Source organism: Salvelinus fontinalis, chromosome 8 (genome assembly GCF_029448725.1).
Source record: "Salvelinus fontinalis isolate EN_2023a chromosome 8, ASM2944872v1, whole genome shotgun sequence".
NCBI lineage: Eukaryota > Metazoa > Chordata > Actinopteri > Salmoniformes > Salmonidae > Salvelinus > Salvelinus fontinalis.
In genome coordinates this window covers 37,230,153-37,258,132 of record NC_074672.1, presented here as the reverse complement: position 1 = coordinate 37,258,132, position 27,980 = coordinate 37,230,153, and the positions used below count along the sequence as shown (strand labels likewise).

The window sequence follows — 27,980 nt, the reverse complement described above, 5'->3', positions numbered from 1 at the left end:
TAAAAGTGTAAACCTTCTAAAATAGATTCGATTGCCCAACCTCATTTTATGGACTTTTGATCTGTGCCCTCTTTCACCAAGCAGATGTGAAGTGTTGTGCTTTAACTGACCTTAGACAAAGATGACCTACATCAGTATCTGGAATGTATCTCTGACTCAACTACACTATAGTATGAGGCAATTTAACCTTTACCCCCGTCTCATGATGAGATGAGCTGGCACCGGAAGTAGGAAGTAACTAGCTAGGAAGTCTTCAAGAATGCATTTTGCTAATTAGCGCTCAAGCGAACTACGCGTCGTTTCTGTTTTGAAATACCTCAGCGGTCGAGATCCCTATAGGAAGACCAGTCTCCGTGCATCCAATAATTGAGGTGTTGTAGGTGAGTACTGCTAACCGTTGCATAAAGTGAGTTTTATTAGGCCTGTGCTGAACATTAGCAGTTAACTTTGTCACAACAATTGCGCGAAATCCAGCTAGCATTCTACTTAACTAGCATATTTGGCTATCTACGTCATTATTTCGTGTTTGCAATGTCTGGTCTTTGTCCAAACTTCCAGCTAGCCATCCAACTACTAGTAATTTATACGTAATGTCCAGCCAGGTATTATAAACAGTTGGCTTGTTAAGCGACCTTTTTTTGCAAGAAGCACGTGTGCGTCACATTTAGAAGCACAATGAGGTTTGAGGAGATAACGCCTATGCGCGCTGGAGCTCCTAAATAAAAATTCCAGGTCGCACAAAAATATTTAGGCCCATATCTGAGTAAAATGGTTGCACTGTAGAGCCCTGTAACTACCTTGTTAGTTAACAGCTATTACCAATTTTTATAATTAGCTAGCCATCATTGATGAAAGGGGGGTAGCTAGTCAATTGTACAACTCAATGCCTTCAACTGAAATGTGTCTTCCCCATTTAACCAAACCCATCCTGAATTAGAGAGGTGTGGGGGCTGCCTTAATCGACACCCACGTCTTCGGCGCCCTGGGAACAGTGGGTTAACTGTCTTGTTCAGGGGCAGAACGACAGAATACGTTTGTAAACCAGCTTTACAGGTTATTTAAAGTTACAACGTTTAACTTTCTGTGCGACGATTCTCTACACGGTTGCTTGTTTTGTCACAAACTGAAATTAGGCGAACGTCAAATTTTAGCAACCAGGAAATAGCGCCGCGACTTCTGCATATTGCAAGTATTACTAGTGTAGTCAACGATGTTTATAACTAACCGAAGATAGACCACAGCCTGTCGTATCCAATGGGAACAAATTAGTCAGTGGTAACAAGCAAAGAAGGGGCAGAGCTAGCGAGATCATATTTGCGCGTTCTCGCATGTATTTGCATATTTCCGTTAGGGAATGTCTACTCTGAAGTGCACGTGTGCATTAACTAAATTCTCCCTAACACTCCATAAACGCAATTTTTTTTAAACTGACGATGGATAAAGTCAACAAAAACTTAGTACATTTTGTTCATAACATATTCTAGTTTTGAAAGCGCAAAGTCATTGATCCAGTTCCTTAGTCTCATTATGTTTAGGACTCCAGAGTGGCGCAGCGGTCTAAGGCACTGCATCTGTGCTAGCAGTGCTACAGACACTGGTTCGAATCCAGGCTGTATCACAATCGGTTGTGATCGGGAGTCCAATAGGGCGGCGTGCAATTGGCCCAGCGTTGTCCGTGTTAGGGTTTGGCCGGGGTAGGCCGTCATTGTAAATAAGAATGTGTTCTTAACTGATTAAAGTTAAATAAACATTAAGTAGCCCATGGCCAGCAAGACAGCCTCTTTTTAGAATCTGAGAGTGGAAGACTTACGATCTCCTTTCTGACATGTAGACTCAGCATTCCCGAACAGCCCTATTACATGTCAGAATGTTGAAATAAACTTCATTTTAACTTACTTTACCTGTTGTCCGCTGATTTTTGTCCTTGTGTCTGAGGTAATCTGAGACAAAATATCCACAGGGAACTGTTATTAACCCGACTTTCAGCTGGTCTGTATATCAATTTGTATTTACAATACTGATGCAATTCGCACGTGACGAACACCTTGCACAATATGTAAACCATGGCTAGCCTAGCTTAACCAAATCACAGATCGAACGTTGTCCCACGCGATCAGCTGGCGAATTTCACAATCGCTTCCAGCTGATTTGCGTGGGAATGTGCTTCGGTCGACGAAGTTTAGTTACATTTTGTTGTTTACATATTGTGCATCACGTGCAGAATATCAGGATATTAAATATACAAGCGACAGTATACCCTCGGGTGTACAAAAAATACCCACAGAAAAGTAATCTCCACTTCCTACTGCCAAAAGGACCAACAGCATGTACAACGGGTAAAGTGAAAATATCATTATATTCACCATTGTCTTGTTGAGACTCTTGTGTCTTTAGGGCAACTTATTTGACTGAATATGTCTGTTTTGGCAAGGCATAGGGCAGGGATGGACAGCAGGCCACTCAGCTTTCCTAGCAGTAGGCCTATCTGTCTTGCTGTGTCTGTTCCATTCTCCTTGAAATTGTGAACATTTTGTGCCAGCATTAATTCAAGGATAGAATCACCTGATATATACTGTCATGTTCAACTGTCCAAAAGTATGTTTATGGTAATGGAAGATGTTAAAATTGTTTGAAAGTTTTCAGCAACCACACTAATAACCTTTAATTGTTGGATAACGGTAGTATTGTTGATTTCAACAATGGCGTTACTTTGTTTTATTTGCTTAATAACGTACGCAATTTTTCTCTCACAGAATCTTATCTGATCAACATGAGTCTACAGTGGACGGCCGTGGCCACATTCCTTTATGCGGAGGTCTTCTTTGTGTTGCTTCTGTGTGTGCCCTTCATCTCCCCTAAGAGGTGAGCAACCCAGTTGAACTGCAGTCAACTAGTCAAAACAAACCGTCTCCATACACACAGTCTAATTAATTTTATTTTTATTTATTTTACCGTTATTTTACCAGGTAAGTTGACTGAGAACATGTTCTCATTTGCAGCAACGACCTGGGGAATAGTTACAGGGGAGAGGAGGGGGATGAATGAGCCAATTGTAAACTGGGGATTATTAGGTGACCATGATGGTTTGAGGGCCAGATTGTGAATTTAGCCAGGACACCGGGGTTAACACCCCTACTCTTACGATAAGTGCCATGGGATCTTTAATGACCTCAGAGAGTCAGGACGCCCGTTTAACGTCCCATCCGAAAGACGGCACCCTATACAGGACAGTGTCCCAAATCACTTCCCTGGGGCATTGGGATATTTTTTAGACCAGAGGAAAGAGTGCCTCCTACTGGCCCTCCAACACCACTTCCAGCAGCATCTGGTCTCCCATCCAGGGACTGACCAGGACCAACTCTGCTTAGATTCAGAAGCAAGCCAGCAGTGATATGCAGGGTGGTATAATTACACTAGTGCAGTATCTAATTTGCCATTTAAAAAAACTTGATTTCTTAAAAAGATTTGGTCACATAACCACTTAATTAATTGTGATCTTGGCAATGGGAATTGCAAACACTAAACACATATTACCCAATAGCCTTTAGTCAAAATGTGACTTGCCTCCCTTGAGACTTGGTTGGGTTACACAACAATCATTTTGAATGGAGTGATTATTTCTTGTGTTGAATAATATCTTTAAGATATACAGCGGTTGCCCAGTCTCGGTATACGATGAGTTGTTACAATTTGAAATTGAACACAAGACTTGAAAAGGCCCAATGCTGTCAAAAATGTGACTTGCCTATGTCTATTTCCACACTGACGTTGGAATAGTACTGAGAAATTGGGGAAATTATTTTAATGCCCTTTTAGTGTAAGAGCTGTTTGGGGAAAAGGCCTGAAATTTCAGCCAGTTTTGGTGGGATGTTTCTGCCTGCCTGGTGACATGACCAGCTGGTAAATTAGTTAAAATATTAATAAGAAGTTCCAAACCCCTACCAGTAATGACTAGTTTTATGTTTTCCCCTCCCCACTGAGACCATTCCCAGACAGTCATAGCAAAATTCTTGCCTGAGAAATTTCTCTTTACTAAGAAGAGATGATTATTATTTTTTTACCATTTTAATTTAATACGATCACAGGAAGATACTTAATTGTTACCCACAAATTATTTTATATTAGGATTTTTTTTTAACTGCTGAATTGGCCCTTTTTTAATGAATGTATCTTTGCAGATGGAGTAAGATCTTCAAATCTCGTCTGGTTCAAACAATCGCATATTATGGAAACACCTCCTTCATTGTAGCCATTGCCATTCTAGTTTTCTTACTAATTGGTAAGTGTGTGTCATCTACGGTCTACACCCAAACATATCACATCAACCTTTGTTCACAGATTTTGATCATTTATTGTTAATTGTACTCACGATCACAAATTGTGTAGTGGCTGAGAAACCCAAACCTCTTTAGTCTTCCATAGTTTCCCCATACTCTTGTCTCTGTTTCTATGTAGATGCGTTCAGGGAGGTGCGAAAGTACAGTGTTACTGAGAAGGTGGACCTGACCAACAACCCAGTGGCTGTAGATCACATTCACATGAAGCTGTTCAGGGCCCAGAGGAATGAGTACATTGCTGGCTTCGCCCTGCTCCTGTGTGTGTGAGTATCCATGCCTGCCCACTTCCTCCCCTGCCCGGAGCACACCAACTGGCTCCAGTCTGTTCTTGTTCTAGAATGGTTTCTGATGTAGGGGGGTTGATGTTTGGTTACTCTGATTTTTCACTAGTGCTCCTGGTTTCTTAGTACACAATCACTGTAGGCATCTGTACCTTTCAGGAACCAAACATTTGTCACCATATTTCTGATTGAATTATGAAATAATGACCGTTACAGTTTAAAATAACTGCCATTCATGTTCTTTATAGAATAGCTGGAATCACTTGATAGTAGGACAAAAGACATGAAGATGAAAGCTTACGTTCTGTCATCAGCCCAAACGATATGTTTGCCCTTATGCTAGTGATGAGTAGGTGGTGTGTATACTTTACTAATCTACTGAGATTTTACAGTAGCTATTGAAGGAATGTCCGGTTGGAGGGGGAGCTAGCTATCTAGCTAGCTAGACATTTTCCATTCACAAGTCTCATCTGAAGTGTAAAGTCTGGTTAACATGATAGGATGAGCATTGTCTGACGTAGTGTATATACAACACTCTTTTAATGCCTGGTTGTGTCCAGTCTGCATATCTTCTCCATACAGGGACCCTGTCATATTACTCTGAATGGTATGCTATTAATAGACCTTCGAGTGGCTACTACAGCTATTTGTGCTACTACTTTGCTCTACCACTGCTTCCAGGTTTGGGTGTTTGGACTTGTAATCTTTTGGGCAGCTGCGTCTGAGAAAAGAAATGACATGTGATCAAGCAACTGGTGATGAGATTTAAATTTAGCCTCAATGCCATGCTTGGCTGTAGACCTATAGCGCAGGATTCACATTACTAGCTGCCTAGTGTTACCTCAAACACAGGGTCTGGCCACTTAAATGGCATCAAAGTAACTAATTTATGGCGTTACATAACAGTGCATAGGGACATCAAATATACACTTTTTTATTTAAACATGGCTGAAACGTTGTCTACTCCTTTCGTATAGACAACACATGTTAGATTGTTTACAGCATGTTATTTGCATCATGTTAGATTATTTGTGGCATTGTTGGATATAAGAATTAACGCTAGGAAATAGACGCCAAGAGATTTTAATTTAGGAAATTTGCTCAAGTATTCCCATGCATAATCCACACTAGACTTGGGCGGTATCCAGATTTTAATACCGTCCTTCTCTCATCCTGGGATTTACTGTATTACCGGCATAGCACACAATGGGGTGCTAAAAATGCAAGAAAAGCCCATTTGGCCTCTTACCAGAATGCTAACAAAATTCGGACAAACTAATAGCAAAATCACATAAACACTGTTAGCTAAATGCTAACGAACGAAAACGAACATGACTATTTGCAAAGCTGGGCAAATCCAGCTCATACAGTTTTACATGTGAAAGTGAACCAGAAATTGTGCAAATTAATGAAGTTGTGAAGCATGCTTTTCTGAAGGAAGAGCAGCATGGGGGGGGGGGGGGGGGTAAAAATGGCAACTGTACAGAAAGATCTCTGGATGAGTTAACTTCTGGCCATGGTTTCCTGGCTTCAAGCCGGGGAAAATTGGCACATTATGAGGCATGTTTTACCTTGCTCTAAAGTAGCCTAGCCAAAATCAGACCCTATCTGTAGAGGCAATTATTTTATATCAACTTTCTTTCATTGTCCAGTAGCCAAAGGCACAATCCTAGTCATATTAGCAACCCATGCTAGTTGTTGCATATTAGATCTCCCCTCTTTCTAAATTCCTAATGGATATTTTCTTCTGTCACATGAAACCTCTTGAATGTGCGGTGCGCTTTTGAAAACAGTTTTTCCGCTAATTGCTTTTTGGAATGAACGATCGCGTGTAGCCTGCTTCGTTGTGCACAATGCTGCACTTATAATGTGAAGAAACAATAATAGTTGATCAACATTTTGAAGCTAAATGTTCTGATCTGTTGCATCATACTCACTTTGCTTTTCAACAAAACATTTTTTTATCCAAGTCCTACTGGTTGTATGAATTTGGGATCTATCATCCCACAACTCTCCGTGTCTGTTTGGAGTAGGCTTTTTCTTTCTCAACAAGAGGACCAATAGAATAGGTTAACTTTGCTACTATGGGGTATTGTAGATCGACATAGGCTAGTGATTTTGCTGTTTGTTACTAGTCTTGTTGGCTGAGGAAAAGTATATGTGGACAGTTATTCTAACGTCTTCAAAGTGCGCATCAGAATTAGGTAAGGAGCGCACATTGTTCCATCCTGTACTTACATGTTCTGTTAATGAGTTAACATAATATAAATGTGATTTCTGTTATTCTGAGCACGGTGGGTGGATGCCCTAATCAGGTTACACATCCAATGCATATGGGCCCGGGACATTTTACATGCTGCCAGTCAAAAAAAAACACCTGGGTCTTTCTGGTAGGAAGCCATCGTAAGAAATCAGATGGCAAACATTTAGTAGTGAATTGCATACAAGTTTAACTACACCTCATGTGTGTTGCACAACAGACTCGCAGATAGATGTAGAACACTATGGACTCACCATCTGCTTTCTCCCGTTGTACTGTTTACAAACACGTGACTGGCTCAACTGTTCTGGGGAACTATGGTAAGCTTCGTAAAATAATATGACCGGTGAAATTAAGAACACAATCTGCTTTATCTCTAAACGTATTGCACAAGTATAACACAATCTGCTTTATCTTTAAACGTATTGCACAAGTTGAACACAATCTGCTTTATCTTTAAACGTATTGCACAATTTGAACACAATCTGCGTTTATCTCTTAACATATTGCACAAGTTGACTGGGTATTAACTTAAATAGTAGCTACAAATATTCACATTTTTAATTTTTAAAAACTTGTTTTGCCGGTATTGAAGAACCATCCTGTGGCTTTTTCCAAATACCCCGTTATACCGCCCCAAGCCTGATGGAGATGTGGTTTTATTGAAATGTAAGCAAGGTTTATAATTGTTTTATTCAAATATATCGGTTTGGGCTTCTTGCGGTTAATTTACAGTCTACAAATGATTAGTAATTATGTTCCGGCCCCCTGACCATCCGCTCAAGAAATAATATAATCTCGTTGATGATCCCTGATTTACAGCATATTATGTTTAGATTATTTGCAGCCATATTTCCTCCATGTGGATGGGTTCACTCCAGCTTTTGTATTAGGCCTGCTGAAGGCAGCAGGGAGGTGTTGTTTATGATATTAGTACCACATCCAACACTTCTGCATATCTAAGGGAATTACAACAATGATATAACTACAAATGACATGACTTTTGTTTACAAATATGGTATTGAAATTGACCCTGACTATAGCTTCTTACTTTCTCCAGTTTTTTTATTTCTTGCTCGGTTTTATTCCACCTTGATATTTTTAGTGCTTATCATTGATGTTGGTTACGGCATTGTTGGATTTAGAGCTTGCAAGAAAGGCATTTCACGACTTGTGCATTTGACATCAAAAACCCTATACTGTTTTCAAGTGCAGTGATACCTATTTTCTAAAGGTCAACAACCATTGCAGTAAACTAACAAGTAGGAATATCAAAGAAATGGCAAACATTTTTGTGAAATGTGCTGATTTAAGTTTTAACACAGTAACTGAACATGGACTGAGGTGAGGTCAGTTTGTGTGACATGAGCATGAGCGCAAACTAGGCTAAATGCATTCATCTGCCCCCTGTGTAACTGTTAGAGGAATTTATTTCCTATATGTTCAATTAAAACACGTTTCTAAGAATTTGTAAGATACTTATTTGCATAAAATGGACAGAGTCCAGTCTCATAAATAATCAGTAGCGTTTGTTTTCGGAGAGCTCTCCCCAAAATATCATGTACATTAGTTTATATACCTCATATTTCATCATAAATGTCTCTCCTCCTCTCAGATACAATGGCAGTATAGTTCACAAGCCTTCCCTCATTGTCTGCCACCTGTTAAACATTCTACTACAAGCCCAAGGTCTCTCCCCTCCCTGGTAGAGACAGAATGTCCTGTAAGGAACACAGCATTCCAGCCGGTCTGACGATAGCTCCATTCGTTTCTAACGAGGAACAGAAAGTCCTTGTTCTAATTCTTGACTAAAACTACACACATTATATTCAGTATTATGATTATAATACGATTCATACATCCGTACAGTAACATAGTAGTATTCTGTTTAGTTATAGTTCTAAGTTAAATGTATACATCATTTAGTCATTATTCATAAAAATCCCATAACAGTAACTCTCTACAATGCTGACGCTTATCTTGTGCATGTGCCCCTTGCCGAATACAGTGACCTCAACGTAAGTATGCCAGATATTGCATATACTATTTGAATGTAAGGAGAATCCACCACCACAGTTGGTGTAAATGCTGCTATAGTTGGTTGTTATGGCAGGATTTACATAAGTATCCATGCAGTTCCTTAGCATACAAGTAATCACTTAAATCTCCATTAAATTTTGAAGAAGCATATAAACTCAACAAAAAAAAGTCCCCTTTTCAGGACCCTGTCTCTCAAAGATAATTCATAAACATCCAAATAACTTCACAGATCTTCATTGTAAAGGGTTTAAACAATTATTGAACATGCACCTGTGGAACGGTCGTTAAGACACTAACAGCTTACAGACGGTAGGCAATTAAGGTCACAGTTATGAAAACTTAGGACACTAAAAAGGCCTTTCTACTGACTCTGGAAAAACAAAGAAAGATGACCAGGGTCCCTGTTCATCTGCGTGAATGTGCCTTAGGCATGCTGCAAGGAGGCATGAGGACTGCACATGTGGTCAGGACAATAAATTGCAATGTCTGTACTGAGACGCCTAAGACAGGGAGACAGGACGGACAGCTGATCGTCCTCGCAGTGGCAGACCACGTGTAACATCTGCACAGGATCGGTACATCTGAACATCACACCTGCGGGACAGGTAAAAGATGGCAACAACTGCCCGATTTACACCATGAATGCACTATCCCTCCATCAGTGCTCAGACTGTCTGCAGGAGGCTGAGGCTGGACTGAGGGCTTGTAGGCCTGTTGTAAGGCAGGTCTTTACCAGCAACAACCTCGCCTATGGGCACAAACCCACCGCCGCTGGACAAGACAGGACTGGCAAAACAGGGGTAATGGTCGGACTCGCGTTTAGCGTCAAAGGAATGAGCATTACACCAAGGTCTGTACTCTAGAGTGGGATCGATTTGGAGGTGAATGGTCCGTCATGGTCTGGGGCGGTGTCACAGCATCATCGGCTAAGCTTGTTGTCATTGCAGGCAATCTCAATGCTGTGTGTTACAGGGAAGACATCCTCCTCCCTCATGTGGTACCCTTCCTGCAGGCTCATCCTGACATGACCCTCCAGCATGACAATGCCACCAGCCATACTGCTCGTTCTGTGCGTGATTTCCTGCAAGACAGGAATGTCAGTGTTCTGCCATGGCCAGCGAAGAGCCCGGATCTCAATCCCATTGAGCACGTCTGGGACCTGTTGGATCGGAGGGTGAGGGCTATGGCCATTCCCCCCAGAAATGTCGGGGAAATTGCAGGTGCCTTGGTGGAAGAGTGGGGTAACATCTCACAGCAAGAGCTGGCAAATCTGGTGCAGTCCATGAGGAGGAGATGCACTGCAGTACTTAATGCAGCTGGTGGCCACACCAGATACTGACTTTTGATTTGACCCCCCCCCCCACCTTTGTTCAGGTGACAAATGGAATAATATGTCTGTGGAACTTGTTCAGTTTGTCTGTTGAATCTTGTTATGTTCATACAAATATTTACACATGTTAAGTTTGCTGAAAATCAACGCAGTTGACAGTGAGAGGACGTTTCTTTTGCTGAATTTACATCATGCTGATGAGATTGATGTAAACAAAACATCTAGCTAGCTGACTCTAATACACCTTATGTATGTTAAAGCAACCTGGTCTCAGAGCATTTTGTATTCTGTATGTAAATCCACAATTCCATTTAGTAGATGTTACGATTCGTATGGTATGTATTAATTTGTAGATGTCCATCACCCTTTTCTATGATGTTACAAATTTAACATTTATTATGTTACAAATTAATAATTTGCTAAATGTATATGTTATGAATTCTGGCTGGCTAACGGTGACTGGCTGGCTAACGGTGACTGGCTGGCTAACGGTGGCTGGCTGGCTGGCTAACGGTGGCTGGCTGGCTGGCTAACGGTGGCTGGCTGGCTGGCTAACGGTGGCTGGCTGGCTGGCTAACGGTGGCTGGCTGGCTGGCTAACGGTGGCTGGCTGGCTGGCTAACGGTGGCTGGCTGGCTGGCTAACGGTGGCTGGCTGGCTGGCTAACGGTGGCTGGCTGGCTGGCTAACGGTGGCTGGCTGGCTGGCTAACGGTGGCTGGCTGGCTGGCTAACGGTGGCTGGCTGGCTGGCTAACGGTGGCTGGCTGGCTGGCTGGCTGGCTAACGGTGGCTGGCTGGCTGGCTGGCTGGCTAACGGTGGCTGGCTGGCTGGCTGGCTGGCTAACGGTGGCTGGCTGGCTGGCTGGCTGGCTGGCTAACGGTGGCTGGCTGGCTGGCTGGCTAACGGTGGCTGGCTGGCTGGCTAACGCTGGCTGGCTGGCTGGCTAACGGTGGCTGGCTGTTTAATGGTGGCTGGCTGGCTGGCTAACGGTGGCTGGCTGGCTGGCTAACGCTGGCTGGCTGGCTGGCTAACGGTGGCTGGCTGGCTGGCTGGCTGGCTGGCTAACGGTGGCTGGCTGGCTGGCTAACGGTGGCTGGCTGGCTGGCTGGCTAACGGTGGCTGGCTGGCTAACGGTGGCTGGGTGGCTGGCTGGCTAACGGTGGCTGGCTGGCTAACGGTGGCTGGCTGGCTGGCTGGCTAACGGTGGCTGGCTGGCTGGCTGGCTGGCTAACGGTGGCTGGCTGGCTGGCTAACGGTGGCTGGCTGGCTGGCTAACGGTGGCTGGCTGGCTGGCTGGCTGGCTAACGGTGGCTGGCTGGCTGGCTGGCTAACGGTGGCTGGCTGGCTGGCTGGCTAACGGTGGCTGGCTGGCTGGCTGGCTGGCTAACGGTGGCTGGCTGGCTGGCTGGCTGGCTGGCTAACGGTGGCTGGCTGGCTGGCTAACGGTGGCTCGCTGGCTGGCTGGCTGGCTAACGGTGGCTCGCTGGCTGGCTGGCTGGCTAACGGTGGCTGGCTGGCTGGCTAACGGTGGCTGGCTGGCTGGCTAACGGTGGCTGGCTGGCTGGCTAACGGTGGCTGGCTGGCTGGGTAACGGTGGCTGGCTGGCTGGGTAACGGTGGCTGGCTGGCTGGCTAACGGTGGCTGGCTGGCTGGCTGGCTGGCTAACGGTGGCTGGCTGGCTGGCTAACGGTGGCTGGCTAACGGTGGCTGGCTGGCTGGCTGGCTAACGGTGGCTGGCTGGCTGGCTAACGGTGGCTGGCTGGCTGGCTGGCTGGCTAACGGTGGCTGGCTGGCTGGCTAACGGTGGCTGGCTGGCTGGCTAACGGTGGCTGGCTGGCTGGCTGGCTAACGGTGGCTGGCTGGCTGGCTAACGGTGGCTGGCTGGCTGGCTGGCTAACGGTGGCTGGCTGGCTGGCTGGCTAACGGTGGCTGGCTAACGGTGGCTGGCTGGCTGGCTGGCTGGCTAACGGTGGCTGGCTGGCTGGCTGGCTGGCTAACGGTGGCTGGCTGGCTGGCTGGCTGGCTAACGGTGGCTGGCTGGCTGGCTGGATGGCTGGATGGCTGGCTGGCTAACGGTGGCTGGCTGGCTGGCTGGCTGGCTAACGGTGGCTGGCTGGCTGGCTGGCTGGCTGGCTGGCTGGCTAACGGTGGCTGGCTGGCTGGCTGGCTGGCTAACGCTGGCTGGCTGGCTGGCTAACGGTGGCTGGCTGGCTGGCTGGCTGGCTGGCTGGCTAACGGTGGCTGGCTGGCTGGCTGGCTGGCTAACGGTGGCTGGCTGGCTGGCTGGCTGGCTGGCTGGCTGGCTAACGGTGGCTGGCTGGCTGGCTAACGGTGGCTGGCTGGCTGTTAGGGTTTAGTTGAATAGTTAGGTTAAAATGTTAAAGAAATGGGCTAAGTAGTTGCAAAGTAGGTAAAAAGTGATAAGTAGTTAGTTTTCCGTGATGAGATTCAAATTCGCCACCTTTGCTCGTTACACGAACACCCATCCACCCCGACCAACCACCCTACTTTTGCCTTAAGTAACCATCTGTCTTGTGTATCCATACCAAATGTAACATATCATACTTATTTGAGTGTCCAGGATTAACGTTTACTATGTTACGTCTAGTCGTTGAGATCAGGCTGTTTATAGGAATAACATGATATGCACAATGATGTCGTATTACGTAACATCTTAAATATGTCATAATTTGATTTATTTGGAATTCATGACTAGTTCAGATTGACAGGGTTTATATTTCGGATTTGTTTCAAGTATGAAATTGAGGTAAATATGTTTACCACATTGCCCTTGGTTAATTGACTCGACAGACATTTTTCTGGTCAACTGTTCCTAGAAGTGTGATGCACTTTCACAAAGTAATGTGCTGTAATTTTATCTTGGTTCCAGTTTGACCTTTTCAATAAGACTGGGGCCTGTCACTCACATAAATGTCTTATCATCTGATACCCTTAAATGCTGCCATTTACCTCATCATGATTCCTTGGATACTGCTGAAACTACAGGAAATGTGCAAATCTTGGGCCTAAGCCATGGTTGTGTCTTGTAAAGGTGATTGCAATTTCTAATGCATTTTTGAATATGCTCACATTTTAAACGGGACTTGTTTTCTAACTCCCCCGATTTCTGTACTGTATGTAATATGTTGCGTATTTGTATGCTGATGTCAAAATCTATTTCCATGTAAATGGACTAAGTATACTGTCGTAAATCTTAACTGTTTTGAAACACTCTTAAAAGTTGGAAATTAGTCAGTGACCCTTTAACTTCCCATGTCCAGGTTGCTGAGGCGACTGGCAACCCTGCTCTCTCAGCAGGCCACTTTGATGGCTTCCAACGAGGCCTTCAAGAAGCAAGCCGAGGGGGCCAGTGATGCTGCCAAGAAGTACATGCAGGAGAATGAGGAACTGCAGGCGGTGAGTTGGGTTTGGGTGCTATACAGGACACTGTTGTGCTTCTGATGTCAATCGTGACCTTTACAGGAGTTTGTGCTTTCTCCGTAAGGTCAACACATAGGACATCCTTAGATATTAGGTAAATGCTTGCACGTGATTTATGTGGAACAGGATGTCATCCTACGTTTACTAAAGTCTTGTGGCAGTGGTTTACTGTTTGAGTGTCCAACATTCCTCAGAGCTACGTGTCACAGGAAGAACAATATGTGCAGTTTCATTTAACCAGCGTTCTGCTGCTGTTCCTTTGACAGCCACAGGGGGGCAACACTGTACTTCAAGCAGTTAACCATTTTAACAGCTTCATCGTCACCCGATACAATCAGTGTTTATTTGAATCAGTCATCCAAGAGATTAGCAAAAAAACTAACTGTAGCGTGACAGGTTTGTATTTTACGTCATAATTTAGTTTTTTTACCAACCATTATCCCAATTGCTATGATGGCTGTAAGTCCCTTGTTATTGCCATATTAAGTGTTTGAGATGAGAAACAGTATGCTAGTGGAATTAGGCTACTTGACGTCACAACATACTCCCTCTGCTGATGTCTTTGTGGTTGGATGTTCTGCTAGATTTCTGAGGTTTCTCTTTGCAGCTCACTTTGTTAATATTATATGGTCTGGACCTAATCCCTATAATACTCTGAATAAACTACTAGTGTTTGGAAAAGGCTTAATTTACTCCAATGCATTTATAAACACTTGGAATATTTTCCTACCAAAGAGTATTGAATTAGAATGAGCAAACATATATTCTCGTCCTTCTATGGGCTGAGTGTTTGATTTTAGATTTAATCAACAAACTGGTTTCATTTGGTAAATAAGCACTGTGGCTGAAGCTTGTAATGCACCTTAACTACGGAGGCGACAATGTAATCATTCAAAATATGGATCTCTGGTCTGCAGAAGGTCACCATGCATGTGGATGCTCCACAAGCCATGGCCCTGAATATGCCATCATTATTTATGACCAGCAAATGGGTGTAATGCTCTGAAGAGTGGAATCATAAGCCAGATAAAATACAACACTGCAGCAATGTGGGGATGGAAATAATTATGTTTAGATAGATGGAGAGGTTTTATTTACACAAATTTGGCCCGCCAGCAATTCGGCTCCAAGTGATATTAATTTTGGAAATCTCTTCCCAAATATTCCTACGCATTATAGAGAAGTGATTGTATACAAATGTAAGCAAGGTTTGAAATGATTATTTTAGTCAAATATTATCAATCAAATGTATTTATAAAGCCCTTTCTACATCAGCTGATGTCAAAGTGCTGTACAGAAACCCAGCCTAAAACCGCAAGCAATGCAGATGTAGAAGCACGGTGGCTATGAAAAACTCCCTGGGAAGAAACCTAGAGAGGAACCAGGCTCTGAGGGGTGGCCAGTCCTCTTCTGGCTGTGCCGGGTGGAGATTATAACAGTACATGGCCAAGATGTTCAAACGTTCATAGATAACCAGCAGGGTCAAATAATAATCAGTGGTTGTAGAGGGTGCAATAGGTCAGCACCGTGGGAGTAAATGTCAGTTGGCTTTTCATAACCGATCATTCAGAGTTAGAGAGGTTTCTTGCTGTCTATTTGCAGTCTACAAATTATTAATAATTATGTTCTGTCCCCCTGACCCTCCACTCAATAAATAATTGGCCTGTGGCTGAATGTAGCTGATGATCCCTGGTTTACAGTAAAGAAAACTAAATTGCAGTGCAGCTTACATAAAATAAAGTTGAACATAATATAAGTGATTTATTAATCTATTTTATGTGACTAGCTCGTCCTCAGAAGGCCCAGCCATTGCTAACCCTGAAATGCACTGTTAGGCATGTCCTTTAAATCTCTGGGCTCCCTCTACCCAATCACTAATGGCAGTCCATATTGATTCCCTGCACTACCTATCTGAGCCAGACTCTTGACTAACCCAACTATTTAAGCAATATGGCCTGAGAGGGTGTGGTATATGGACAATATACCACGGCTAAGGGCTGTTCTTATGCGCAACGCAGAGTGCCTGGATACAGCCCTTAGCCATGGGATATTGGCGACGTACCAGAAACACCTGAGATGCCTTGTTGCGTAAATAAACTGGCTACCAATGTAATTAGAACATTATTATTATATTTTTTGGGGGGGGGGGGGGGGGGGCATACCTGTGTTATACGATCTGATATACCACAGCTTTCAGGGCTCGTACCACCCAGTTTCTAAACTAGAATGAATATCTTCTGTAGTGGACTGAGCTTACTAAGTGGACTCCAACTAGGTGATATGGAAATGTTTCTTCTCTTTGATCTAACCAAGCTTGTGTATGAGGCTCCTTTCTATAAATGTACAATCTGAGCTACAACTAGGCTAGCTATGTGTTTTGCGTTTTCACTTGCGTCATCAAACAAATACACTGTAACGGCTTGATTTATTTTACAGCACGCAGCATTTCTTAGCCTAGATTAGAACATTCTGTCTGGTCTTAGAATCTGTCTGTAAGGAACATCACAAATCCTCTGCCCTAGTTACAAGGTCTGTTTGACCGTAGGGAAAATCCTAACCCAGATCTGTATATTATTTTGACATAAAGCTATTCTCCTGTTAGACTTAGTTGGGACACTTCAAATGGCAGTCCTTAATCGGGTCCTAGTGACATCAGTGACGGCTTCTAATGTCCCTCTAGGACATGGATTCTGTGTTCCTGGTGATGTGTGTGTTTATTAGTGAGTTTTGGTCTGATGGCCTTGAGAAATATATTTTAAATGATTTGGACCAATGAGACATGCAAATTACTTTGAATGTTTTGGTTTGAATGATGTTTTCGCTGGATATTTTTGATACACACTACTAAACACACACTATTTACTTAAATGCAGATGGATCAGAGGAAACTATCGAAGCAATCAAATGTATGTTGTGTTAAGACTGATACACCTCAAATAGGAGTGGTGTGGTGGATGATTCTGTGGAAGGAGGCTTTGAGTCATTGTTGCAATTCAAGAGAATCAGGGCCAAGACCAGCAGCTGGGTGGTGGGCTTGGTATGAACACCTGTTCTGAGGCTATTGGCTGGATGGAACCAGTCACGCTAATGGTCATTAAGGCTGTGACGGTAACAGTATTGCAACATTTTTTCCCGTGGCAAAAATGAAAACACAAAGCATACCAAACACTTTTGTCCTTTAACAACCTGATGTATGTTAAATATTGTGTGCTGTAGCTTGGAAAATAAATCCATCTGACTCTGGGTGACAACCATGTTTTTTTTCTAACATGACATCTGTTTTACCTAAAGAAGGAAAGTCCGCTTCGTGTTTCCTTGCCAGGATACTGAGTATCGCGATACTGCTATCGTCCACCCACCAAGTCATGCAGCTGCAGAATGATTCTGGTGGCCATGGAATGGGGTCATTCTGGGGCAGTCTGACCACACCTCCTACAGTAATATTAAACAGGCAACAATCTTAGTGCAAAACAATGAATGGGTCATCAGTAATGTCCAGTTTTTTTTATGTCACATGACTTGGATTTTAACATTTTATTTAAAGCTATTTCATCAAACTGTCCCCTCAGATGGTCCAGTACCATCCTCAGACAATCGCTTTCATTTTTGGTCTAATTTTAGTTTCTGGATAAGGTTCAAATCCAGGTCATGTGACACGATTAACCCAAACACAGGGCCCTAGTCATACCTGTACGTGCTGGGAAGCATGGGTCTGAGCTAGTAGAGGTTTAGGTAAGGGGCATAGACTATGTAGAATGCTGACTTACCTAAAACTCAGTGAAAAGCAGATGGCGACCTGCTTACAGGAAGACTTAATGAAACCCACAATATGTCTAAATGTCATACTTTTGTAGAACGATTTTTTTTATACTGAACAAAAATATCAACACAACATGTAAAGTGTTGGTTCCATGAGCTGGGAAAAAAAAGATCCCAGAAAAGAAAAGATCCCATGCACAAAAGCCTTATTTCTATCATTCTTTACACATTTGTTTACATCCCTATTCATTAGCATTTCTCCTTTGCCAATATAATCCACCCACCTGACAGGTGTGGCATATCAAAAAGCTGATTAAACAGCATGTTTTGTGCTGGGGGAAATAAGACCCATCTAAAATGAAGTTTTGTCACAACATAATGACACGGATGTTTTGAGGGAGCTTGCAATTGGCATGCTGACTGCATGAATGTCAATCAGAGCTTTTGCCAGAGAATTATGTTAATTTCTCTACCATAAGCCACCTCAACGTCGTTTTACAAAATTTGACAGTACATCCAACCGGCCTCACAACCGCAGACCATGTGTATGACGTTGTGTGGTTGAGCTGTCAACCATTTTGAACAGAGTGCCCCATGGTAGGGTTATGGTATGGACAAGGATAACAATTGCATTTTATCAATGGCAATTTGAATGCACAGAGATACCGTGACGAGATCCTAAGGCCCATTGTCGTGCCCTTCATCTGCCTTCATCACCTCATGTTTCAGCATATGCACGGCCAGCCCCATGTCGCAAGGATCTGTACACAATTCCTGGAAGCTGAAAATGTCCCTGTTCTTTTACGGCCTAATGAATACATTTCAATTCACCAATTTCCTTATGAACTGTAACTCAGCAAAATCTTTTTAAATTGTTGCGTTTTTATATTTTTGTTCAGTATAGTCAGTTGTCCACAGCCCTTAATCAGGGGTTAAAGGAAATTCTTAATTTTTCTTGTCAGAAACTAAAGGATGCCGGCGTCGCTGTCCCAGAAGTGGGCAAGAAGCCATCTGGAGTTGGAGTGCAGGAGGAGAACAAGACGTTGAAGGCAGAGGTGCGCTCTCTGAAGGATGAGCTGGAAGCCACAAAGAAAGGTGACTAAGTTTTTATTTTATTGTTTTTTTAACCTCTAGAAGAGGGTTCTCTCTACCAAATGGTGATAGCTGGATGAAAATGGGGTGAGAACCCCAAAATGTAATTTGATCATCAGTGAAGTGTACAGTGGCCTGCCCTCTTGTCCTGACTGTATTGTGTGTGTGCCCCCAGTCCTCCTGAAGTCTGACGGTGACGTGAAGGCAATGAAGAAGCAGGCTGAGAACCTGACTGTGGAGTATGACCGCCTGCTCAATGAACATTCCAAGCTGCAGGTCCGTACTGGGAACGTGTGTGTGTGCAGACACACTCACTCACACAGATGCACAAACAACCACACCAGGGTTTCCGTTAGCCGGTAATAGCCAGCTTTTACTCAAATAATAATAATAGTAATTATACATTCTTTTGAAAAGCCGAAAAATAAAATTGGCACCGGCCAATTGTCCGGGAGAAGATCAAATCTATGCTTTTCACCCTATTTATTGATGAAATACATTGACTGGTCATGCTTATCGGTCTATAGGTCAATTTGCAAAATTTTGTGGAATTAAATTGCTGCGTGTGTACAGGTGTATTCGTTATGCGTCTTTATCACACGATTTAAGATACAGAGTCTTTTGAGTGGATAATCTGTCAGGCAGCACGGGAGCTGCTGCAGCCTTTTGTGGTGCCTTCAAGACTGTCCCAGAGTCTGGAGTAGGCTATTTCTTTCTCCAATAGAATAGGTTTACTTTGCTACTATGGGGTATTGTAGATCGACATAGGCTAGTGATTTTGCTGTTTGTTACTAGTCTTGTTGGCTGAGGAAAAGTATATGTGGACAGTTATTCTAACGTCTTCAAAGTGCGCATCAGAATTAGGTTCCATCCTGTACTTACATGTTCTGTTAATGAGTTACCATAATATAAATGTGATTTCTGTTATTCTGAGCACGGTGGATGGATGTTCTAATCAGGTTAAGCATCCAATGCATATGGGTCTGTTACATTTTTAAAATGGCTGGAAAATTTAAAAATGTTTCCGGTTAAATGTCCAGCGCCACATTTTCTTAATGGAAACCCTGACACAGAGACACTGATCTGAGCAAATCTACTACAATCAGGTTACGATCTCATTGAGTAACAATGGATGTCATCATGTATACGTGCTGGGAAGCATGGATCTGAGCTAGTTTAGGACACACCCTATTGCAGTATCGGTCATTGTACATGTTGTAATGATTAATTGTGTCTCTTTTAGTGCACTCTGTAATACGAGCTGCTGATTAGAGGAGTAATGATATCACAACCGTACAGGAAGGTAATTCATGACAACTAAAGACCTGTCAATGGTCACGGAGGCAGATGTTTGCGTTGTGAACTCTTCAACCTAGAGTGCTGCACCAAGACACTGCACTAACCCTACATCATGTTGTGGCCATTCAAGTCCCACGGGTATATTGACCTGAGCTGTGACTAATTACTTAGTAATGCTGAACATATCACAGTCCCATCTCTAAACTGTGTGGGGCTTTCTCATGGCTGATGCTTGAGCAATAGTCTTATGATAAAATGAACACTTCCCACTTTTACTGGCAGGGGAGTCAGCCGGATGTCTTGCAAAAAAAAATGTAAAAGGAAGACGCGTGCTCTCCTGCATGAACATGTCTCATGAAGAAGTTTGACAAGTTGAAGAAGCCTACATTTCTACCAGGCGTTTATAACTTAAAAGACATGTTACATTTCTAGCACTCAGACATATGTCACAGCTTCTTGAATGACCTCCCACATGCGCTGTGTTGTCGTGTCTCTTGTTTGATATATATTTTTTTGGTGTCACTTGAGGCTCCAGACATGTCAGCAGGCAGGTGGTCTGGTACACGTGTAGCGTACATGGCTACTTAATGTTTGGATCTGTGGGTTTTGGAACCCCTCTGAGCTCGTTGCACCTGATCACATGGGGCTACTCTGGTATCAGGGACTTTATTTCCCTGGCACAAGGCTCCTGGCACAAGTCCTTTACCCTGCTGCTTTAGCCTGCCCACTTCAAATGTAAACAGGAGAAAACCCGGTTATGTTTAGACCGTTTTCAATCGCATTCACTGGCCAGTGGCCCGATGTTCGTGTAACCTATACACAAAGGCTAAATCATGTTACTTATTTAGACCAGAGGTCACGTCGGCTATCAGCTCTCAGGGTAAGCAGTGGGGAGAGACGTGCTGTAATTCGAGATTGGCCTTTCAGTAATACAAGGAACTAAAGGTTAACCTACCTAAACTTGAGCCTTTACTGCCTTATCTGTAACGTTGAAAATCCTTGTGTGGACGTTTTTAGGTAGAAAGGCCATTTGATTATCAGAAAATGCCTATTTTCAATTATACACTGCTCAAAAAAATAAAGGGAACACTTAAACAACACAATGTAACTCCAAGTCAATCACACTTCTGTGAAATCAAACTGTCCACTTAGGAAGCAACACTGATTGACAATAAATTTCACATGCTGTTGTGCAAATGGAATAGACAAAAGGTGGAAATTATAGGCAATTAGCAAGACACCCCCCAAAACAGGAGTGATTCTGCAGGTGGTGACCACAGACCACTTCTCAGTTCCTATGCTTGCTGGCTGTTTTGATCAAATTTGAATGCTGGCGGTGCTCTCACTCTAGTGGTAGCATGAGACGGAGTCTACAACCCACACAAGTGGCTCAGGTAGTGCAGTTCATCCAGGATGGCACATCAATGTGAACTGTGGCAAAAAGGTTTGCTGTGTCTGTCAGCGTAGTGTCCAGAGCATGCAGGCGCTACCAGGAGACAGGCCAGTACATCAGGAGACGTGGAGGAGGCCGTAGGAGGGCAACAACCCAGCAGCAGGACCGCTACCTCCGCCTTTGTGCAAGGAGGTGTACTGCCAGAGCCCTGCAAAATGACCTCCAGCAGGCCACAAATGTGCATGTGTCTGCTCAAACGGTCAGAAACAGACTCCATGAGGGTGGTATGAGGGCCCGACATCCACAGGTGGGGGTTGTGCTTACAGCCCAACACCGTGCAGGACGTTTGGCATTTGCCAGAGAACACCAAGATTGGAAAATTCGCCACTGGCGCCCTGTGCTCTTCACAGATGAAAGCAGGTTCACACTGAGCACATGTGACAGACGTGATAGTCTGGAGACGCCGTGGATAACGTTCTGCTGCCTGCAACATCCTCCAGCATGACCGGTTTGGCGATGGGTCAGTCATGGTGTGGGGTGGCATTTCTTTGTGGGGCCGCACAGCCTTCCATGTGCTCGCCAGAGGTAGCCTGACTGCCATTAGGTACCGAGATGAGATCCTCAGACCCCTTGTGAGACCATATGCTGACACATGCACATTTGTGATCTGCTGGAGGTCATTTTGCAGGGCTCTGGCAGTGCACCTCCTTGCACTAAGGCGGAGGTACCGGTCCTGCTTCTGGGTTGTTGCCCTCCTACGGCCTCCTCCACGTCTCCTGATGTACTGGCCTGTCTCCTGGTAGCGCCTGCATGCTCTGGACACTACGCTGACAGACACAGTAAACCTTTTTGCCACAGTTCGCATTGATGTGCCATCCTGGATGAACTGCACTACCTGAGCCACTTGTGCTGGTTGTAGACTCCGTCTCATGCTACCACTAGTGAGAGCACCGCCAGCATTCAAAAGTGACCAAAACATCAGCCAGGAAGCATAGGAACTGAGAAGTGGTCTGTGGTCCCCACCTGCAGAATCACTCCTGTTTTGGGGGGTGTTTTGCTAATTGCCTATAATTTCCACCTTTTGTCTATTCCATTTGCACAACAGCATGTGAAATTTATTGTCAATCAGTGTTGCTTCCTAAATGGACAGTTTGATTTCACAGAAGTGTGATTGACTTGGAGTTACATTGTGTTGTTTAAGTGTTCCCTTTATTTTTTTGAGCAGTGTATAATAAACTGTGCCAATGCAGTGGTTGTTACTTTGTTGACTTGTTTAAATTACAAAATGGACTGTACTAGGGTTGCACATTTTGGGGAATATTTAGAGGTCGAAACTTTCCGTGGGAATTAACGAGAATATATTGGAATTAACAGAAATATATGAAAAAATTAATATTAATACCATTTAAATGTAGATGTTTATTGCATTGGATATTTACCATATCATATGGAAACGTAAACCTTTTTACCGTATCATAAGTAGACAATTGCAAATGATCAAATCCTTCCAATATAAATAAAAAAAATTAACATTTGGTTACAAATTCAACTTTTTTAGTTAACCCTTCACATGGGATGATTTCACTGAACAACAAAAGGGAATATTGAATGAAAAAGGTTTTCAACATACATCTGTAAAATGATAGAAACTAAAGCTTTGGTTGTCTTCCTCAGGCTTCCATGTTTTCTCCCTGGACCTCCTCAATGTCCACCTCTTGAACATCAGACTCCGAGGCCTCATCTTCACTGTCACTTTTCCAACCTTGTTGAGGATGGCTTGTTGTCAGGCTTAAAATGACTTACATTTGCCCGGATGGCCACCAATTTTTCAACCCTTATATTGGTCAGCCTGTTGTGTACTTTGGTGTGTGTTCCCAGACAAGGACCAGTTGTGCTCTGAAGTGGCTGATGTTGGTGGGATTTGGAGGATAATGGAGGCAACAGGGGAAAGAGCCTCAGATCCACAAAGTCCCTTCCACCAGGTGGCTGATGAGATATGTTGGCACGACTGCCATATTGCATCTCCATCCCAAAGCCCTTGCTTGGAAGTGTACATCGCCAGACTGCCAAGAACCATGCCCTCATCCAGGCCAAGGTGGCAAGACACAGTAGTGATGACACCATAGGCCTTGTTGATCTCTGCACCAGACAGGATGCTCTTGCCAGCATACTTGGGGTCCAACGTACGCTGTGGCGTGTATGAGCTTCAGGCAGAAGACTTTGCTCTTTTTTTATGCGTTTCAGAACTGCTGTTTCCTCTGCTTGGAGCAACAGTGAAGTGGGCAGGGCCGTATGGATTTATTCTCTTACATCTGCAAGCAGAGTCTGAACATCAGACAGGATGGCATTGTCTCCCTCAATCCGTGCAATGGCTACTGCTACAGATTTCAGGAGTTTCAGGCTTCTTACTACTCTCTCCCAAAATACATCATCCAGGAGGATCCTGTTGATGGGGCTGTCCATATTGGCAGACTGTGATATGGTTTTTTTCTTGGAGAGACTCTTCCCCTCCAGGAGACTGTCAAACATGATGACAACACCACCCCAACAGGTGTTGCTGGCCAGCTTCAATGTGGTACTCTTATTCTTCTCACTTTGCTTGGTGAGGTAGATTGCTGCTATAACTTGATAACCCTTCACATACATAACTATTTCCTTGTCTCTCTTGTAGAGTGTATCCATGGTTTTCAGTGCCATGATGTCATTGATGAGCAGATTCAATGCATTCACCTCGAATAGAAGTAGAGGGACTTTTGTCAGAGGTTGCTTGATGTGAGCGCTGAAGGAACGTTATGCACTTGGCTAGATTACGCATCTTTGTTGCATTCTTCACATATGTAGTGTAGTCTGTAGCTCAAACCGTGTAGTAGTTTGAGCTCAATAGCATCTCATTAGTGTGCAAGATCTTGAGAATCAGCTGCAAGTGATGGAAGAGTGCAGACCTAGAATTGCCTTAAGTGTATCCCACAAAAAAGGTTCACTGTTATAAACTTACTTTTTTTAATGAATTTAAGCTAAATTCCCGGGCTAAACTTCCCATGGAAAATTTACCGGGAAAGTTTCCGACCCTTTGCAACCCTAGACTGTACTATGTTTTTACCTTCTATTTAATGCTTTCAGCTGTTCATTTATACATACTCATTGTGTTTTTATACTGAACACAAATATAAACCCAACATGTAAAGTGTTGGTACCAGAAATGTTTAATACGCACAAAAGCTTCTTTCTCTCAATTCTGTGCACAAATTTGTTTACTTGTTAGTCATAATTTCTCATTTGCCAAGATAATCGATCCACTGCAGGAATGTCCACCACAGCTGTTGCCAGAGAATTTAATGTTAATTTCTCGACCATAAGCCACCTCTAGTACGTGCAACCGGCCTCACAACCGCATATCACGTGTAACCCCGTCAACCCAGGACCTTCTTCTTCACCTGCGGGATCGTCTAAGGCACCTGGACAGCTGATGCACAGCCCAAGAATTTCTGCACAAACTGACTGAAACTGTCTCAGGGAAGCTCATCTGCATGCATGTCGTCCTCACCAGGGTCTTGACCTGACTGCAGTTCGGCGTCGTAACCGACTTCAGTGTGCAAATGTTCTCCTTTCTTGGCCACTGGCACGCTGGAGGAGTGTGCTCTTCACTAATAAATCCCGGTTTCAACTGTACCGGTCAGATGGCAGACAGTGTGTATGGTGTTGGGTGGGCGAGCGGTTTGCTGATGTCAACGTTGTGAACAGAGTGCCCTATGGTGGCGGTGGGGTAATGGTATGGGCAGGCATAAGCTATGGACAACGCACACAACTGCATTTATCGGTGGCAATTTCAATGCACAGCAATACCGTGACAGGATCCTGAGGCCCGTTGTCTTGCCCTTCATCCACTGCCATCGCCTCATGTTTCACCATAATGCATGGCCATTCCCATGTCGCAAGGATCTGTACACAATTTCTGGAAGCTGAATGTAATTTCTTATATGGCCTGCATACTCTCCAGACATGTCACCCATTGAGCATGTTTGGGATGCTCTGGATCGACGTGTACGACAGTGTTCCAATTCCTGCAACTTCGCACAGCCATTGAAGAGGAGTGGGGCAGCATTCCACATGCCACAATCAACAGCCTGATAAACTCTATGTGAAGGAGATGTCACGCTGCATGGGGCAAATGGTCACACCAGATACTGTCTGGTTTCTGATCCACGTCCATACCTTTTTTTATTTTTAAGGCATCTGTGACCAACAAATGCATATCTGTGTTCCCAGTTGTGAAATCCATAGATTAGGGCCTAATTTATTTCCTTATGAACTATAACTCAGTGAAGTCTTTGAAATTGTTGTTTTTATAGTTCAGTTTATGAATCATTTTTCTGAATCCCTTTTCTACAGGCAAGCAGTGATGCTCAATCGCAGGGCAAAAAGTCCAACTGATCGGGAGAGGAGTGTTGACGTGCTCGTACCATCCGCCGTCAATAACAGCCACCCACCACCACCACTGCTTTACACAGGAAGTCACTAGGTGCTGAATGTGAGACCTGCTGGAGGAGGATCTGGTTTATCTGCCTTTAAAGCCTCGCTACTCTGTTGTGGCGCACAATGGATAGCAATGTTTTTTTGTATGGTTTGCCTCCATTTGTGAAACCACCATGTACTTTATACCTGTACTTAGCCATTTTCATTCCATTTGAAATTAAATGAACAAATTGCACATCTGAACAGATGATCCTCTGCCTCTTTGTATTTGAGACGGCTATGTCCCCTGTTGGTAGTCTGATTTTACTACTTTAGTTGTTCAACCAATGCATCTATTCTGAGGGGACCAGGTAAGTGGTCCATGTCACAAATATTCAGATATCTGAAAGAAAATGTAGTTGCGAGTCACCTTTTGGACTTACTGTAAGGTGTGGTTTAACTTCTTATTCCATGAATGTCACTATTCCTATTTGTCAGTTCTTTGTTCTTGTTTCAAATATAATCTGCGTGTTGCCTGTTACTCAGTAGGCCTGTGAGGCAGACCCTACTGTCATTTAGGGCATCATATTGTATGGGTGGGAATCTGCATATGCTCATTTGATGGAAAGCAGTTCATTTTCACTCCAGTAATTAGGCCCATTTCATACTTTTGGCTGAACAAATCTGTGATTTGGCATATCCTGTGTTCTCTGAAGCCCTTATCCTCTTGCTTTGTTTGAAAATTAATAAGTTCCTTTTACCTCGTCTGACTGCACACTTCTGTATCGGACAAGTGCCTCAGGCACATGGTGTGACGAACTTGTCTCAGGCACATGGTGATTTGAACACTCAAATCACTAAGCCTGCATAACCTGATATGAGACGAGCTGTATTGGAATGTAGGGCTTCATGGCGTCCTTCCATTTGAAGTCAATTTGCTTCTAATCTCATTGGTTGAGAGAGCATTTAAAAACACGGTTGGTTGTCTTTCAAATGTTATTAGACACGATGTAGTCTTTAAATTCTGATATTTGAAAACATGTTGGAAATTTGTTTATTAAACTTCTTTGCGATCTCACACCCTGTCTGTTCTTTCCTGTTTTCCCACTTGCTGATCATAGAATGGTCTATTTGGAGTGCTTCACCTACTGAGAAATGGCCATTTTGAATTTAATTGGAGGGAAATGTTATAAACTGCATAAGCTTTCCCTGCCTGTAGATCCAATTTGAGCAGTGAGGGCTGTAACTAAATCTCCCATTAAGCAGCAACCTAAAGAATTGTGGAACTTGTCAGTTATTAAATAGTCAACTGGCCTTTCACCAGGTGACAGTGGAATATATATATATATATATATATATATATATATATAGCCTGATAACTTGCTGAAATTAGTGCTTTGGGTCATCTAAGGAATTACATCATGAATTGTTGCGCCAGGTAAAAATAGGGACTTGTAGAAAGTCACTCATGGCAACTCTGACCTTTAGGGCAGATGGAAACCTGTCGGGGTCGTCTAGTGTTGTATGAGAAATTCTTAGTTTGTGGTGATATTAACGTGCTTAAGAACAGGCATGAGTACACTATTCCTCCATGTTTATATGTAATATCAGTGTTTAGTTACCTTCGCTTATAATGCGTGATTCACAAGGTTGCTGAGCAGGTCTAATACTCGAGGTAAAGGTTCTATGTATTTGACGATTCTTTTGCTTACGTCTATTTTCTTGTGGGCGAGGGGTTTGTGTTGATCAACTATTTACAGTAGGTGGTAGATGTCTGATTTTACACGCCACTTGTGTTTTTCTCATTACATTGTCAGTTTTTTCCGTTTTTTTCCGTTTTTTTTTTTTTTTTTTTTTTGTCAGACACAGGTGATTTTCATTACTTAGTCCAAGGGCTAATGAAATTAATTCTCAACAGAAAAGATGAGTCTCACAGGTTTTGCAGATATTGTCCTTGCTGTATAGTCATTGACTCTTGACGTTATTAATTCTATTATATAATCTCATTTGGTGGCCTTAAACGTGATGTCATTTAACTGACCTATTTTTGCATGCTGACTTTCTCACAAGAAAACTGCATTTATACACATCGTATGATCTACTGTCATTTCAAGAAATGTTAGCTAATTATGCCACAATGTTTTTCCGCTTATCGTGGAGGGAAGGGTTTTGCTGTTTCATTATAACTAAATGTTGTTTCTTGGATTACAGCATCTATGTTTGCAGTCAACTACATGTATGAACATGGTCAATGCTGTTGGTGTGTAATGCAAAATAAATGTATTTCTCAACAATG

General features: G+C 43.3%; 1 protein-coding gene across 1 annotated transcript; it reads left to right on the top strand.

Moving 5' to 3' along the window:
* The first annotated feature begins 113 nt into the window (after nucleotides 1-113).
* bcap31 (B cell receptor associated protein 31) lies at nucleotides 114-27,980 on the top strand. Its single transcript, XM_055932394.1, has 8 exons — nucleotides 114-380; nucleotides 2,754-2,862; nucleotides 4,179-4,279; nucleotides 4,456-4,600; nucleotides 13,530-13,665; nucleotides 18,411-18,543; nucleotides 18,716-18,816; nucleotides 25,622-27,980. Exons 2-8 carry the CDS (start codon nucleotides 2,771-2,773, stop codon nucleotides 25,661-25,663), a joined length of 750 nt encoding a protein of 249 aa, XP_055788369.1. The 5' UTR covers nucleotides 114-380; nucleotides 2,754-2,770; the 3' UTR covers nucleotides 25,664-27,980.

Coding starts and splice junctions, on each gene's coding strand:
- bcap31 (XM_055932394.1), top strand. CDS start 2,771: ATGAGTCTACAGTGGACGGCCGTGGCCACATTCCTTTATGCGGAGGTC. Junction 2,863..4,178: donor CCCTTCATCTCCCCTAAGAG/GTGAGCAACCCA, acceptor GTATCTTTGCAG/ATGGAGTAAGATCTTCAAAT. Junction 18,544..18,715: donor GCTGGAAGCCACAAAGAAAG/GTGACTAAGTTT, acceptor GTGTGCCCCCAG/TCCTCCTGAAGTCTGACGGT.